At 41.8% G+C, this 15,764-nt stretch overlaps 1 protein-coding gene across 1 annotated transcript in view; it reads left to right on the top strand.

Moving 5' to 3' along the window:
- The window catches only part of BAIAP2L2 (BAR/IMD domain containing adaptor protein 2 like 2), a 29,137-nt gene that overhangs the window by 4,478 nt on the left and 8,895 nt on the right, over positions 1 to 15,764 (top strand). Inside the window, exons 4-11 of the mRNA XM_014054955.2 lie at positions 970 to 1,031; positions 3,625 to 3,696; positions 6,144 to 6,260; positions 7,087 to 7,233; positions 8,845 to 8,985; positions 11,786 to 11,915; positions 13,664 to 13,898; positions 14,748 to 14,801. Of these exons, the coding sequence (XP_013910430.2) occupies positions 970 to 1,031; positions 3,625 to 3,696; positions 6,144 to 6,260; positions 7,087 to 7,233; positions 8,845 to 8,985; positions 11,786 to 11,915; positions 13,664 to 13,898; positions 14,748 to 14,801 (958 nt within the window). The remainder of the gene's footprint in view (positions 1 to 969; positions 1,032 to 3,624; positions 3,697 to 6,143; positions 6,261 to 7,086; positions 7,234 to 8,844; positions 8,986 to 11,785; positions 11,916 to 13,663; positions 13,899 to 14,747; positions 14,802 to 15,764) is intronic.

Here is a 15,764-nt window from a genome sequence, read left to right as displayed (position 1 = left end):
GCAAGTTTTTAAAGTTTCATTTTTTTTAAAAAACAAACAAACTTAATTGTCTGACAAAATGGACATAATGTATTTTATTTTTTAGTTTTCATTCATTTTTAATCATTTTTCTTAAAATCTGGGGTCAAATGCATTCAGATGTGTACTTTGAGTTGAGTTGAGGTGCATGAGCCATTGTGGCACAGTGGTTAGAATGCAATACTGTATGTTAATGTACTTGAGCCAGTCAGAATCTGATTCTGATTGGCTCAAGGTTGACTCAGCCTTCCATCCTTCTGAGGTCGGTAAAATGAGTACCCTGATTGTTGGGAGCAATAAACTGACTCTGTAAGCTGCTTAGAGCGGGTTCTAAAGCACATATACCACTATCAAGTGGTATATAAGTTTAAGTGCTATTACTATTATGTCATCTAGAGAAGTATGAAATGTAGATAATTTAACTCTGGTTCAGGAGTACTGCAGATCAGATCAGTAATATTTTTATAATTATTTTTACAAAAAAATGTAAAAAAAATACAATTATTATTTATTTAATATCTATATTATTGCAGCAAAGCCATCTTTAATCTTAAAAAGAAATACAATTTTCAAACAGTTAAAAGAAGAAAACAAAAATACAGAAAAAAAACGTATTTTTTAAAATCACTGGTTTACCAATCAATTCACTGCTATAATATATAAATAATGCGAGATATTATTGTAAGTATCACAGCTGTATTGCTGCATCCTTTGGTTAGTGGAAAGTACAATATTGCTTTTTTCAAAACAGATAAATCTCACATTTCTGATGATAATTCCTTGACATTCGGCATAATATCACTTTTCCAATTTCCGCTCTACTCATGCTCAATAAATCACAATTCTTGATGAGCAGTAATGTTGGTTGTGTTTGGAGGTGCTACACCTTTGAGAATTCCCTGCCATTGCCAGAAGAAAAATAATTAAATGGTTTTTCTTTACCTTCTAAAGGTGAAATTTTGATACAGATGTCGGAATCCCAAATACATCTGAACCGCAACTTGGAAATAGTTGTAAGTATCTTGGAGATACTGCTACTAGCATGCTACTATTGCTACTTTGTCAAGAGAACTATGACAAAAAGTTCTGTCAGTTGTAGTTGTGACCCTTTTGACATATTTTCTGTGTTGTCCCAAATAATTACTGAAAAGAGAAATTATTTTCTCTCAGTTGCTTGCAACTCAAATTTTATTTGTACAAAGACATGGAGGAGAGGAACATGTGCAGAGGCATACATGTTCACCTGGGTTCGGGAGAACCCTTAGCTAACATTATAACTGGTTCCACCTCTGGCTGGCCCTTCCCTTCACCTCCCAGGAGTCTCCATTCATCGAGGTAAGTGTAGGACCCACGCAGAGGCTCGGGGAAGGGAAAAAACAGGCCTTCCAGAAAGCCTCTGGAGCCTGGGGAAGCCTCCCCCCCCGCCGTTGTGCAGGAGACCGACTAGGCCAGTGATGGCTAACCTTTTTGCCATTGTGTGCCAAATGTGGGGGGAGCACAGAGGGGTCATGCGTAGGTGTGTCCACACCCATAATTCAATGCGCATGCCCCCCCACATGCACGTGCACCCCCCTCCCTCTACTTTTTGTATGCAATAGACCCATTTTTTGCCCTCCCCAGGCTCCAGAGGCTTTCCAGGAGCCTGGATAGGGCAAAAATGGCCTCCGCTGTTCCCGAACTTCCAGATTGTCTGTAGGGCCATTTTTCTCCCTCCGGCGGCTTTAGGAGGCTTCCGTTCCTAAACTTCCGGTTTGCAAAAAAAAGCAAAAAATGAAGGCCGAAGTCAGCTGGCCATCGCACACATGCGCACTGGAGCTGACAGGGCAACACCTCACATGTCCTAACTAATGGCTCCATGTGCCACCTGTGGCACACGTGCCATAAATTCGCCATCACGGGATTAGGCCATGCCCCCTATGACCACGCCCATCCAGCAACTGGGCAGAGAACCCTTTGCTGAAATTTTTGAAACTCACCCCTGACAGTATCTGCAAAGTTACATATGGTATCTCTATTATACCTTGGTCATATATTTGTGTCCTGTATACAGTTTTTTCAACCTCTTTGCCTCTAGATATGTTGCATTTCAGATCATTTAATCCCTATCTGGCATGGCTAATGGTCAAAGGTTGACAATTTATAGGACATACACGCACACAATTGAAAAAAAAGAGGAAATAATATCAGGTGTGAAAGGTTGAGTCTTATCTTCTTTTTATTATTTTATAGGCCAGTCTAGCAGTCTTTTATGAAGAAGGGTGGAAAATAAATGCTTTACGTTCCTAACTAAGTATATTTATGCTTTTTAATTTGCACAAAGTTCTGGACATGCTTATGCAGAGATTCTCAACCAACAACATGTCATTGCCTGAATACAGTACAGTCATATTCATGTTTCCATCCAATATACCTCTAACCCCCCTACAAGTATTCCTTACTCATTTGTCCATAAATGCAGTCAATAATCAAGGCAAATGCACACATCCTTATATTACATACCACTCAGTGCTGAACTATTGAATGTTCCCTTGCTTTAGTTTCATTCCAATCATTTCACCATTGCTATTCTTCAATCCATTCCCTTGGTTGAAGGCTCCTAATTTAGTTCTTTTCACCTGTTTCTGTAATATTTTTAAATTATTTCTATTTCTGCATTTTCTCTTCCTTGCTGTCTCCCCTATATGCTTTGCACCTACTTTTGTCTCTTTCTCATTTGACAGAAATAAGTGATTACAATCAGTGATTGCCTGACCTCTGTAAATGTCATATCCTAAATAAATAAAATGCATTTGACAGAAATCATTTCCTTATCAACATTTTTTTCTTTTACACCACCTCACTTCATCGTATTATCATCTTTTCTGTACTTCCTATAAGCATAGCTCCACACACTTCTGTAATTCTTTTCATTCTATCACAAGCAATTTCTCCATTTTATTTTCTTACCTCCATTTTTCTTTCAATCTGTTGGGAAAGTAATTTACTAATTATTAATTATAATTATACTAATTATAATATATAATTAGTCATGTATTATCTGCTGCTATTTCATACATGATTTGTATTTTCTGTTTTTGCAAATGTTCTACTTTCACTCTCATTTCTTTCACTTTTTTTCTATCTCCATTTTTGCCCAACATCTATTCTTGACATTACTACATAAATAATGGCCCATTGCTCTTCAGAATCTTTCATTTTGCATCCATTATTAATTCCTTTCCTATATCATCATAAACCAATCAATCATGTTTTGGAATTTATTGCTTTGTTATATGTATGCCTGAATGTTTAAGCCACATATTCAAACAGATTTACATGCTGAACAATTGCATTCTTGCTCATTTCTGCATCTTCAAATGGCCTCTCCCAACTCATTCTCAATCATCTGTTCATATAATGCTTGGGAGTCAAACTCGCGGCCTCACATGGCTGTCATGTGATGTATTGCGACGGTTTTCCCCTTCGCGGAGATGGAGTGGGCGTGGCCTGCACATAATGAATCTGGTCTGTATGTCCTCTACTACTGAATGATGGTCTCATCCCCATTTAATACTCAGGTATACTAGGTAAGGCATGATTTCTGACAATACTTTCTTTTTTGAATAGGCAGAGACCTTCCATGTAGATTTGTTGCAGCACATGGAAAAAAACACCAAGCTGGATGTACAGTTCATTAATGTAAGAGTCAGACTGATCCTTTGCCTCCTCCTCCTCCTCCTCCTCCTCCTCCTCCTCCTCCTCCTCCTCCTCCTCCTCCTCCTCCTCCTTAGCTTCCTCTCTTTATTCTCTAGTGCAGTGGTCCCCAACCTTTTTATCGCCGCGGACCAGTCAGCCTTTGATAATTTTACCGTGGCCCGCTGAGCGCGCGCAGGGGTGGGGGGGCGTTGTTCCCTCTCTTCCCTGGAGCCTTTGCGCACGGCCCAGGAGCTTTTGCGCACGGCCCAGGAGCCTTTGCGCTGCAGCGAACATCAGAAGCCCAAAGCAGCATATATAAGTCTAATAAATAAATATTGTGCCATTTTTTCCTGCAACAACAGTGATATTGGTTCATCTGAGAGCAAATGACCAAAATTACCCAGTGGACTTTTAGGTAAGGGACACCATTGACGGGGGGGGGGGGATGTTTGATTTAAAAAAATTGTCTCACTTAACAAATGTGGCAAGAAAAATTGTAAAATGGGGCAAAACTCAATCAATTTCTCACTTAACAACATACATTTTGGGCTCAATTGTGGTCGTGCATTGAGGACTACCTGCACTTACCTTCAGTGTTACTTCATTCTACTGTAGCATTAAATTTCATATAGAACAAGCTTGTTCTTTCAGAATTGTGGAATTGTTATATAACTGTCTACCTTTAGAAAAGTTTCTCTTGAGTTAAACTCAGCTCCTATAATTTTATTGATGTGTCGTAATTTTCTTAGCAGTAGTATGAAAATTGTCATTGTTGCTTTTGGACAATTTTTAATATTTTACTATTAAATATACATTACTGAGATTCCCAGGTGGGTTCCCCTCCAATTATTAGCCAGGTTCAACCCTGCTCATCTTTTTGAGAGCAGGCAAAAACAGCCAGGTTACATCCCTACAAATTGAAAGCTCTCTCTCTCTATCTCTCTCCCCTCCCTTCCTGTCTCTCTGTCACTCTGTGTGTATGTGTGTGTGTGTGTCTATCTCTCACTCACTCACTTAATCACACACTCTGTGTGTGTCTCTCCCTCCCTCTCTATCACTCTATCCCTCTCCCCTCCCTTCCTCTCTCTGTCACTCTATGTGTATATGTATGTGTGTGTGTCTATCTGTTTCTCACTCACTCACTCACTCTGTGTGTGCATCTCTCTCTGTGTCTCTGTCTGTCTGTTTTTCTGTCTGTCTCTCCCTCCTTCCCAACCTGCAGATGGGCTCCGGACCAGTGGAGCCTCTTCCTTCTTTTTAACCAGGTGATCTTTATTAAGGCATAAAAATGAACCTTAATTAGAGGCTCAACAAAAGAAGCTGGAAAGAGATAATGAGATAATGGAGCCAAGAAGCTGAAACCTGGAACTGAAGAAAAACCTTTTCTATCCCCTTACCAGCCCATTCGGGAAGACGATCCCTCCCCCCGTGGATGGGTTCTAGACCAGCGGAGCCTCCCTGGACATCACAGCAGCAGCAGCCCCAAGTGTGCCGATCTCGGCGTTTTTCACATCGGGGCGTGCTGCAAGAGGGAGTGAGTGAAGACCGGGGATTCAGTAGAAAGGAAAGCAACTTCAGAGCTACGGCTGGCGTTGGGCCAGCAAAGGCTTCCCACTGACCTCCCCCCCCTCCGAGTTCCTGACAGATCGAATTATTTCAGCAACAGCTTCCCCCACCATGGCGCCCAGCCTCCCCCTCGTACGTCACCTCCGCTCCGTTCTCCAGCAAGCCTCATGGGGTTTTTTGCCTTTAGGAATAAGAATGTTTAAAAGGCTTTTTTTTTTAAGTGCGCTCCCTGGCTCCCCGCTCCAATCTCGCCCGCCCAGTTCCCAGACCCTCTCTTTGGAAAAAGTTCTCCAGCAGCCTCTGGCGAGGTGTTTTCCCCGCCCCACTCGGGCGCAAAGCAAATAAAGCAAATAAAATATAAAATGCTGGTTTACCTTTCTCTGCTGCTTCTCTCCCTGGCTGGAGCCAAGAGGAGATCCCTGTCCTAGTCTTCCTGCTGCCCTCGTGGCATGGGCAAAACGGACGGTACTTTGTACCGGGAACTCCGGGAAGGTCCTTTGGTGGCAGCCCCCGGCCGCTGCAGCGATCATGGCCCCCGGCTGCTGCGCGGCCCGGTGCCAGGTACTCCACGGACCGGCACCGGTCCGCGGACCGGGGGTTGGGGACCACTGCTCTAGTGAAACATCACTGTAGGTGTTGTGTCCCTTGAATTATTATTGTCTTTTACAAGTTGCTATGTACAGTATATTAAGGGCTGGGCTGGGCTGAGCAAACAATTTATTGTCAAACAGCTGTGTACATAATGGCTGGTACTTGATGTTAGATACCCAGAAAATCTAACCAGCCATAACCTTTGTAGCTCCTCCATAATTATACTAAGTTGTTAATTTTTTTTCCTGAGTTCAGAGTAAAGATTTTATTTATTTTAAACATTTCAATTGTAGGATAGTTGGCAACAATATGAGAAGGAATACCGGCATAGAGTCGCCAGTATAGATAAATCCATGATGGACCTGCGGAGAATGGAGAGTCGTCGAGATAAGAATGTCTGGGAGCTGAAGGTAGGAAGCAGGCTGGCTGAATCTGGTGGGAAGTGGAGGAAGACTAGAGTTGAGGATCCAGCTATGGCCAAACTAAATGCTTAAAAAACAGTGGAGTAAGTCCAGAATATTGGATTACAATGGAGAGACTTTGGTTTAAATCCCCACTTTCATAAAGTGTCCTGGACGGATGTATCCTTGTAAGGAACTTTAGTGATTTTTTAAAGCTAAATTTGTTTCCTAAGAGTTTTTCTTTTTCAAAATAAAAAAATAAAAATAAAGGATCTTGTTAGTTGCCTTGAGTTGTTTTGAGAAATAGTAGGATGCTAGGACATGTCTAAACCTGTCTCCAATTTCCCACAAAGATGGGTCATGCATAATTCCTACCAGGGGATCCAAAGGAGAGCTTCAAAAAAATCAAGATGGCAACCTCAAGCATGTTATAACACACATGTAGGTGTGTTATTCATAGTCACCATCTTGACTTTGGGCACACTCACCATGGATGTTACTATGCCGTAATCCTAAGGCTATTCCCTGTGAAACAAGCATCAGATCAGGCAATATAATGGACTGTAAGAATAACCTTGGGAGACAGGAGGAAGAGCTGTGATCTAGACAGTGATCCAATAAATGAAATCTGAGTCCAAAGGAGGGATAGGTGTGGAGAAAGTATCTTAGAAGGGAATGGACCTTGCACTGCAATGATTCAACGACTGCTGTGTAGGCCCAGTCAACACTAAAAATTCAACAATACCTAGGTTTTGAAATAACCTTCCCTATTGGAGAAACTGGTTGACAGGGATTTTTTTTCCTCCCCACCCCCTCTCTCTTTCCTTAACTGCAGGAGAACATGGTTCACTTGCGTAGTGAGCTGCAAGTTTTTGTCAGTGAAAGCCAACAGGCTGCTGAGCTGGAGGAGAAACGCCGCTATCGCTTCCTGGCTGAGAAGCACCAGTTACTGTCCAATACTCTTCTCCAGTTCTACACCAAAGTGAGGAGCAGGGGAGGAAAATGTAACATGGGGAAGAGATGGAGACAATTGCGTGCATTGGCATAGCTTGGGTTTTTTTGTGAGATACCTTTATTTTTATTTTTAAAAGGTTCTGGATATGGTGTTTTCTGGTGGGGAGAGAGAAGGAACAAGAATCTTAATATAAGATCTTTACTTCTCCTTGTCAACTTCCACAAGTTAAATACAAGCATGGAATGTTTATACCATAAATGAAGATATGATGACATCTTAACAGGACAGAAACCCAAGCCCATATATTTAAATGATGCTGACTTTCTAGTCAGGGGTGGGATTGAAAATTTTTAGCAACCGGTTCTGTGCCCGGTTGCTTGGGGGGCGTGGCCATGAAGGGCCTAGCCTACTCAGCTTCCTGGACCACGGTGAAAGGGGAAGTTTTTGCTCTCCCCAGGCTCCAGAGGCTTTCTTCGAGCCTCCGGGAGGGTAAAAACAGCCTCCCCTGCGCTCTGGACGCCCTCCTGACGCCCTCCGGAGTCCCTCCAGTGTCCAGAAACAGGCCTGTTTCTGGACTTCCAGAACTTCTGGAGGGCCCATTTTTCACCCTCCCAGAGCTTCCGCGCTGGCCCTGCATTTACCTGACATGATGAACGAGCCCCGTGGAGACTCCTGGGAGGGAAGGGGTGGGGTGGGCGGGTCCAGCCAGTCCTTCCAATTACCGGTTCAGCGAACCAGATGTAAAATTAACATCCGGTTCACCCAAACTGTTCCAAACTGGCTGAATCCCACCCCTGCTTCTAATTCTCTTTGAAATAGGCCAGGAAAGAGTGAAATGACTTAAGATTTTTTTTTTAAAAAACTGTTTTGTTAAAAACAAAAAATTGGCCAAGTAGTGCAGGCTGTTTTTTTAATTAAATAAATAAATACATTCCAGTCCCTTTTTGTGATGGCGAGTGCTTGTCCCTCGCCAGAATTGTTGAGTTTCAACCTGTAACTTCCAAATTCTTGAATCCTGCTAAATGAATTAAACGGAAAAGAAGGGGAAAAAAATGCTGGTTGTGCAAAATAAAAATAAAGATGCCTACAAATCACAAGGTTAACATTATTGATTGTCTGATATTATTTATGTTTACATTTGAGAGCATTTATATCTGCTCGGGGCACTCAAGACGGGAGCATTTCGAAAAGGGGTCTGTAGGCCGATCAAAAAAAAATCAAGGGGGCCACAACCATGTGATTAAACCTAAACCTTTTAATCTCACCCTACTCCTTCCTGGAGAACCTCTGCATACTTTAAAGCAGTGTATCTCAACGTGGCTACTTGAAGATGTCTGGACTTCAACTCCCAGAATTCCCCAGCCAGCATTTGCTGGCTGGGGAATTCTGGGAGTTGAAGTCCAGACATCTTCAAGTGGCCAAGGTGGAGAAACACTGCTTTAAAGGAACAAGAGAGCATTTCAAATGCATTCTTTTAGTAAAATATTTTGGAATGTTTTACGTCTTCTACAGCTTTTTACAATAATATCCAGGATGAAATCTCTTTTTATTAGCCCTGCTAAAACTGTGCAACTGATGGCTCCCTTTCTCTTAGCTTTCTTCAGATGAACTAATGTTTTAATTGATTTGCTTCTGAAGGCTCGGACCCTCATCCTGAACAAGGCACCACTGTGGAAAGAGGAACTGGAGGCCTCTCACAATCCTGTGCAGAATGTGCTCAACTCTCCACCTAGCCAGAGACAACCCACTGGCCACCTCACTCCTACTCACCTTGAAAATGTAAGAGAAAGTGGCGTAACGCGGGAGCCCCAGGAAGGGAGGAGGCTTCAAATGAATGACTTTTAGGTTAGAATTAGCAAGGAATAGAGACGAGTCTCCACCACCATATCAATATGGATTCCCAAAATTCTATATCTCAACTTTTCGTGCAATCAACTTTCACTCCAATTCTCTCCACCTTCTGCACTTCAGAGGCACCTGGGCCACGTGCCACCATGACTGCAGTTCATAGATAGTACCTTCATCCAATTCATACTCAGTTTAATTTTGTACTAAAAGACAGAGCAACTATGGGAGAATCAGCCAACCAGTTCCCAATCTTCCTCTTTCAAATACGATGCTTGTCACTGTTCCCCCCCCCAACTTTCTGCGAAATGATAAATAACAAAAAGGATAACCCAAAGCTTAAGAAAAGGCAAAAAGAGCTTCAAGCATTCATCTGCCTTGCAATCTCTCAGTTTATCCTCACGTATCTGTGTTTATGCATTTTGTGAGTGCAGTTGGGTAGATTGCCTTGGGAAATTAGATCTGCTTCATTTCCTAATGCAAAAGTTCATCAATGCCTGCAAAAGTTGCATGGCGGCTTTACATATTACTACTACTTAAAGCCTTATTGCCAGGTTTGGCTGGGACTGAGAGAAACATGAATTATGAAGTGGAGGAGATGGTGAACCCAGCCAGAAATCAAGGGCATCTCGGATACTGAAAGTATGCACATTCATATGTGGTGGAAGTGCCGAGGAATCATAATCTTTGAAGATTAACTGAAGTGCATAGCTCTTTTGCATTTGGAGACCTGCATTGGTCGGACTTAAAAAATAGGTTACAGCCATCAAAATCTTCAGGAAATTACAATATGTGCAATTTTATTAGCATATTTTGAAAAGTTGTTGAAAGAAGACAAACCTAGTACCCAACTGTTCACTGGACTAATATAAATGCTTTGAATGTTTCAGAAAATAGAAAGGATAGTTTGGGGAAAGCATAATAAGTGAAATTATAGTTGGTGTAGGTATTCAGAATTTGTGTTCCTTTCCTCCTGAAAGTATAAGTTGACTGACAGTTGATTCAAGGGGAGCAGCATATCAGGTGTCTAGGGAACCAAGGTTCCCAAAGGGAGGGGGCTATGGATGTATCTCTTTTCCAGCAAAGAGGGAGGCAGCTTTAAACTTCATTTATGCTCCCCTGAAGTATCTACATCTAGTTGTAGGTTCTGTTCTTAGATTATTGCTTTTCTCAGCCTCAACCAAAAATGGTTAAAAATAACACTGTAAGAGTGCATGGTAGCTCTGCAGCATCTGAAAAACCTGAACTCTCCTAACACTAAATTATTTTTGTAGGATATTAGATATAAAGCAAATGGGGGTGGTGGTGAGAAATGAGGCTTTTCCTGCTTTTCAGTATTTTTTTGTTTCTTAACCACACAGATTGTTGCAGAGGAATTCAACTGACAATGAGATAGAAATATAAAGAAGCGAATTAAGCAAACATTATAGGCATATTGCTCTAATCACCTAAACATTTTAATGTTCACTTATAGTTTCTTTCATTGGGATATAGCAGGGAGAGAGAGACATAATGCACACATGGAAATGCTGTTGATGCTCCTGGGCTTCTTAGTTTTTTCCTAAATACATATAATTTATAAATGTATCTTTTTAGACATTCAAGTGGATCATAGTCTTTTTTGCACACAAAACCATGGTGATTATTAAATCATAAGTTTATATTGTATACGCTCATTTTACTTAGATCAGTGATGGTGAACCTTTTTGGCATCGCGTGCCGAAAATGGAGTGCGCGCGGGTGCGGGCGTGCAGCTGTCTGGGCCACAACCCAGAAGAAGAGTTGCCCAGGGGGCATGCATGCACTGGAAAATAAACTTCTGATTTCTGCCTTGTGCATGTGCGCCGGCCAGCTAGCCTTCCAGTTACTGGAGTGCATGTGCGTGTGACAATCAGCTGGCCAGTGCACATGCTTACAGCGGAAAATGGAAGACCAGTTTTTCCAGTTTTCGGCACTGCTGCATGCACAAAGGCCATGCATGATCATTGTGCGTGCATGCGTGCCAGAAACCCGGAAGAGGAACGAGCAGTGCCTTGCATGCCAGACGACATGGCTCTATGTGCCACTTCAGGCACGTGTGCCATAGGTTTGCCATCACGGACCTAGATGATACTTAGACAATCAAGTAGCAACTGTTTCTGTAGCAATAAAGGGGTGTACAAAATCATTTTGTAGTTTGTCACTTGTGATACTGTACTACGTTTAGCCATATCCTAGTAGAATTGTGAATTTTCTGTACTGAAAGGAATAATAATGTTCATATCCAGTTTTATCATTGGCCCACTTTCTAAACTTTGCTTGCTATATGATTGTGCATCTTGGTTTTCTATCTTGGTATTTGTCTAACTTGTAGAATTGTTAAAAAAATAGGGAATTTATTTTTCCAGCACTAATTGAGAAGTATACCCATAATTTAATTTAAATTACATATTAAACTAATTAACAATAACTTAATTTTAAATTATAATTAAATATCTTTAAAATTATTGAAGAACACAAAGGAAATAGTGGGCCTAAACCTCCTAGTCTGGGCCAACAGAAGATACGGCAATTTTGGGTGTAAGAATATCTTGATCACTGCAATGGAATTTGCTTTCTTGAATGCTTTACTGGAAGGGCCAACAGAAGATACGGCAATTTTGGGTGTAAGAATATCTTGATCACTGCAATGGAATTTGCTTTCTTGAATGCTTTACTGGAAGGATTCACTCTTGCTATCCTTCTTTTGGTATAGCTCCCAAGGCTTCCAACCGATTTTGGTCCAATTATGGCAGGACAGAGCTTCTCCCAAGAGCCTCTGCAGATGACGCCATCCGCTCAGCCAGAAACAAAAAGGAAAACAACGCCAAGAACTCCTTCACTTGGTAAGATTATACAGGGATTATATAGGGATTACGAGATTGAGAATCTCTGCTAAGACACATTTTGTAGAGATTCCTTGTTGCGAGTGAAATACGGACGTTTCTGTTTATTTCAACCAGTCTGTCGGGATTTAAATGTGAGGATTATTGTGAGGATCAAATAAAGTGATTTGGGACTACATAAAAATGAATATAATGAAAGCAATTATAGCAATAGCACTTAGATTTATATACTGCTTTACAGTGCTTTAAAGCCCTCTCTAAGCAATTTACAGAGTCAACATTTTGCCCCCAACAATCTGGGTCCTCATTTTACCCACCTTGGTAGAATGGGAGGCTGAGTCAACCTTGAGCCTGGTGAGATTTGATCTGCCAAACTGCTGGCAGCTGGTGATCAGCAGAAGTAGCTTGCAGTACTACACTCTAACCACTGTGCCACCACGGCTCTTGTTCATTATGACAAATGAATTGTACTTATTAATCAAATTTATATACAGTAGCTGCCCACCTCATCAGATGACTCTGGGCGGCACACAATAACCAAATAAAGCAATAATATAAAATAAATCATAAAAATAATCAATATAAAATTATGGACAATCATTATTTTTAAAAAAAGAGTATAAAAACCACAAAGAGAGAAAGTAAGTATAGCAATTACATATCATCCCTAAACTTGGCATAACCAAGTCTTGAGAATGTCTTGGACATTAACAGAAATGGAACTCATTTAACTTCTGGGAGAGAAAGTAAGGAAGACAGACACCAAATAGTTGTTGTGGTCCACCAGTGGTCTGCAGAGCTGACATCAGATTTGGATAGTGAGGAGATTGGGGAGGAACATGGGCCAGTCCTGGAATGTGGGGAAGGCTCGGACAAGGGCTCTGCGTCGGAGGCAGAGAGGGAGCCAGGGCCATCTGGGAATTATGTGCTGCCTCCAGAGCCTCCGGAGTCTGACATCAGTGAGGCAGAGGAACAGGGAGAGCCTGTTCCCAGTGTGCACATGCGCAGAGCTGCCAGAAGGCAAGAACAACTAAGACAGAAGGGGCGACTCGGGAGCAAGGCTTGGAGATGATTGGCCCCTCCCATAAGACATAAAAGAGGAGCAAACAGATGTGAGCCTTTTCAGGAAGCAACTTTATTCATTCTGGTTGGTTTAAACTCTAATGTTTTATTTGGCCTTGCAAAAATAATTGGCAAGGTTTCAAGGGAGATTAAGGTGGGTGCTTATCAGCCTTATCTTGAAAGACTGTGGCAGACTTCTGTCGGACTCTAAACAGACTAGTTGTGATCATTATGGACTGTGAATGAGCACAATTCACAGCCATTTAAATAAAAAGGGGTTTGGGGACTAAGCCAGAGGTAGGCTCCTACCGGTTTGGACTGGTTCAGCTGAACTGGTAGTGGTTTGCCGGCCTGGGTTGCCACAACCGGCAACCCTGATCAGCATGGCATGTTTGTTTTTCTTCATTTTTTAATGTTCTGTGCATGCACAGACCTATTTATGGGTAACTGTGCATGCACGTGCGAGCGAAGCGAGCAAAATTGTGTGCGCACCGAACCGGCAGTAATACCGGCAGCAACCTACTCCTGGACTAAGCATGTGACTTTTACTGTGTCAGGAAGCCTAGGTCAGAACAACAGTTTTGCCTCAGGTGACACATCTTATGAACCAATCATTATGGAGTTTGGGTCTCTTTTGGAACAGCAGTGTAAGTTCATGAAGAGCTTTGGTCTTTCATGTATCACAGGCTCTGCTTCTGGTCTTTCTCGCTCCACCTCCTTCGGAGAACAAGCAGCATGGAGGGCAGAGGCTGACAATAAAGAGGGCAACAGCAGCCATCCGCTCAAAATGCAAGCAATTGTGCCTTATGTCACGGGTTCAAACCAGACTCTTTTGCCACTTAGCGTTGGAGATGTGGTTACTCTCCTCCTACCAGAAGCTCAAAATGGCTGGCTGTATGGCAAATTGGAAGACACATCAATGTAAGTCTGATCAGATTTATTTCTGTCAAATGGGGTTGGATGGCAAATGGTGGGCCTGGTAAACTTTGATGCAGCTCCTAGATCTTCTCATAATGGAATAATTGGTAATGGGGTAGAAGGCTAAAATTATTAAATATAATAATATTTTATTTTAATTGTTCCTTAATGAATAGAAGGATCAGGGATGTTGGATGGCAGTGTCCCAATATTTAAGAGGCTACTAAAAGAAGAGGGGTTCAATCTAGACTCCAAGGCACCTTTAGGCAGGTCAAGAAGCAATGGATGGAATCTAATCAAGGAGAGAACCAACATAGAACCAAGGAGAAATTTCCTAACATTTAGAACAATTAATCAGTCGAATGACTTGCCTCCAGAAGCTGGAGATGCTCCAACACTGGAAGTTTTAAGAAGAGATTGGACAACCATTTGTCTGAAATGGTATAGGATTTCCTGCTTGAGCAGGGGGTTGGACTAGGAGATCTTCAAAATCCCTTCCAACTCTGTTTTTCTATTTAATAAAACAATTAGTGTTTTTGTATGTAAAACAGTGGTGACTCAACTTATCTTTTCAAAAATTCTGGAACTTTATATCATTGAAAAATTTCAAAAGCTTTGCTCGAAAGATATCCCTCTTGCCCTCTGTCAAGAAAAGCCGAAATCAAAATTTTGCTTTACAAATCATAGACAGGAATAACACAGGTATAGATTTACTATTTCAGCATTGTATAAGACATCAAGAATATATATTGTATTCTTGCAATTCAATTTTAATTAAATGTAAATTTATGACCATGATTTTTTCCTGGTTCCACATCAAAAGTGACTCCTGCCTTGTGCCTTTGATTTCAGGAGTGGCTGGTTTCCTGAAGCTTATGTAAAGCCTTTGGAGGAGTCAACCCCTAGGTACAGTACTACAAACCTGAATTGTATATGTGGTGAAGTTTAGGAGACACAGCAGATTAAGAAAACTTGGCTAAATGAACTTGAATGTATAACCATCTTATCTCCTATCATGTATTGCTGTACCACTTTCCATTGTGTTGAGTTGACACAAAATTGAATTTGTAACCAAGTCAGTGGTGGGATTCAAACTTTTTTACTACTGGTACTGTGGGCGTGGCTTTGTGGGTGTCACTTTTTGGGTATGGCAGGGGAAGGATACTGCAAAATCACCATTCCCACCCCACTAACCTGCTTTCCAGCTCCGTTCTCATTTTCAGGGCAACAAAAGAAGATCAGCTGGGAGGCTGGGAGGTGGTGAGGGCGGGGCCAGCCTATTTGTCTTTTCTTTGAACTACTCAAAATGTATGCTACCGGTTCTCCAAGACCTGTCAGAACTGGCTGAATGCCACCTCTGAACCAAGCCAATTTCAGATGCCAGCCTGTGCAAATTCAAACTGAAATTCATTCCACAATGAGACAGTAAGCTTCAAATCTTGGCTAAAGGGTAGTATGGGAAGATCAAATCTCACCAGGCTCAAGGTTGACTCAGCCTTCCATCCTTCCGAGCAGAGGTGGTATTCAGCATGTACTGACCAGTTCTGGATAACCAGTAGTGGAAATTTTAAGTAGTTCAGAGAACTGGTTAATACCACCTCTGACTGGCCTTGCCCCCATCTATTCGCTGCCTCCCATTTCCCAGCTGATCAGGAAGGAATGGGGATTTTGCAGTAACCTTCCCCTGCCACACCCACCAAGCCATGCCCACAGAACCGGTAGTAAAAATTTTTGAATCCCACCACTGCTTTTGAGGTGGGTAAAATGAGGACCCAGATTGTTGGGGGAAATATGCTGACTCTGTAAACCGCTTAGAGAGGGCTGTAAAAACACTATGAAGGGGTATATAAGTTAAGTGCTATTGCTAAG

Source organism: Thamnophis sirtalis, unplaced genomic scaffold (genome assembly GCF_051295495.1).
Source record: "Thamnophis sirtalis isolate CommonGarterSnake01/CBP01778 unplaced genomic scaffold, rThaSir2_p1.2 scaffold_9, whole genome shotgun sequence".
Classification (NCBI taxonomy): domain Eukaryota; kingdom Metazoa; phylum Chordata; class Lepidosauria; order Squamata; family Natricidae; genus Thamnophis; species Thamnophis sirtalis.
This window is presented reverse-complemented; position numbering and strand designations above follow the sequence as displayed.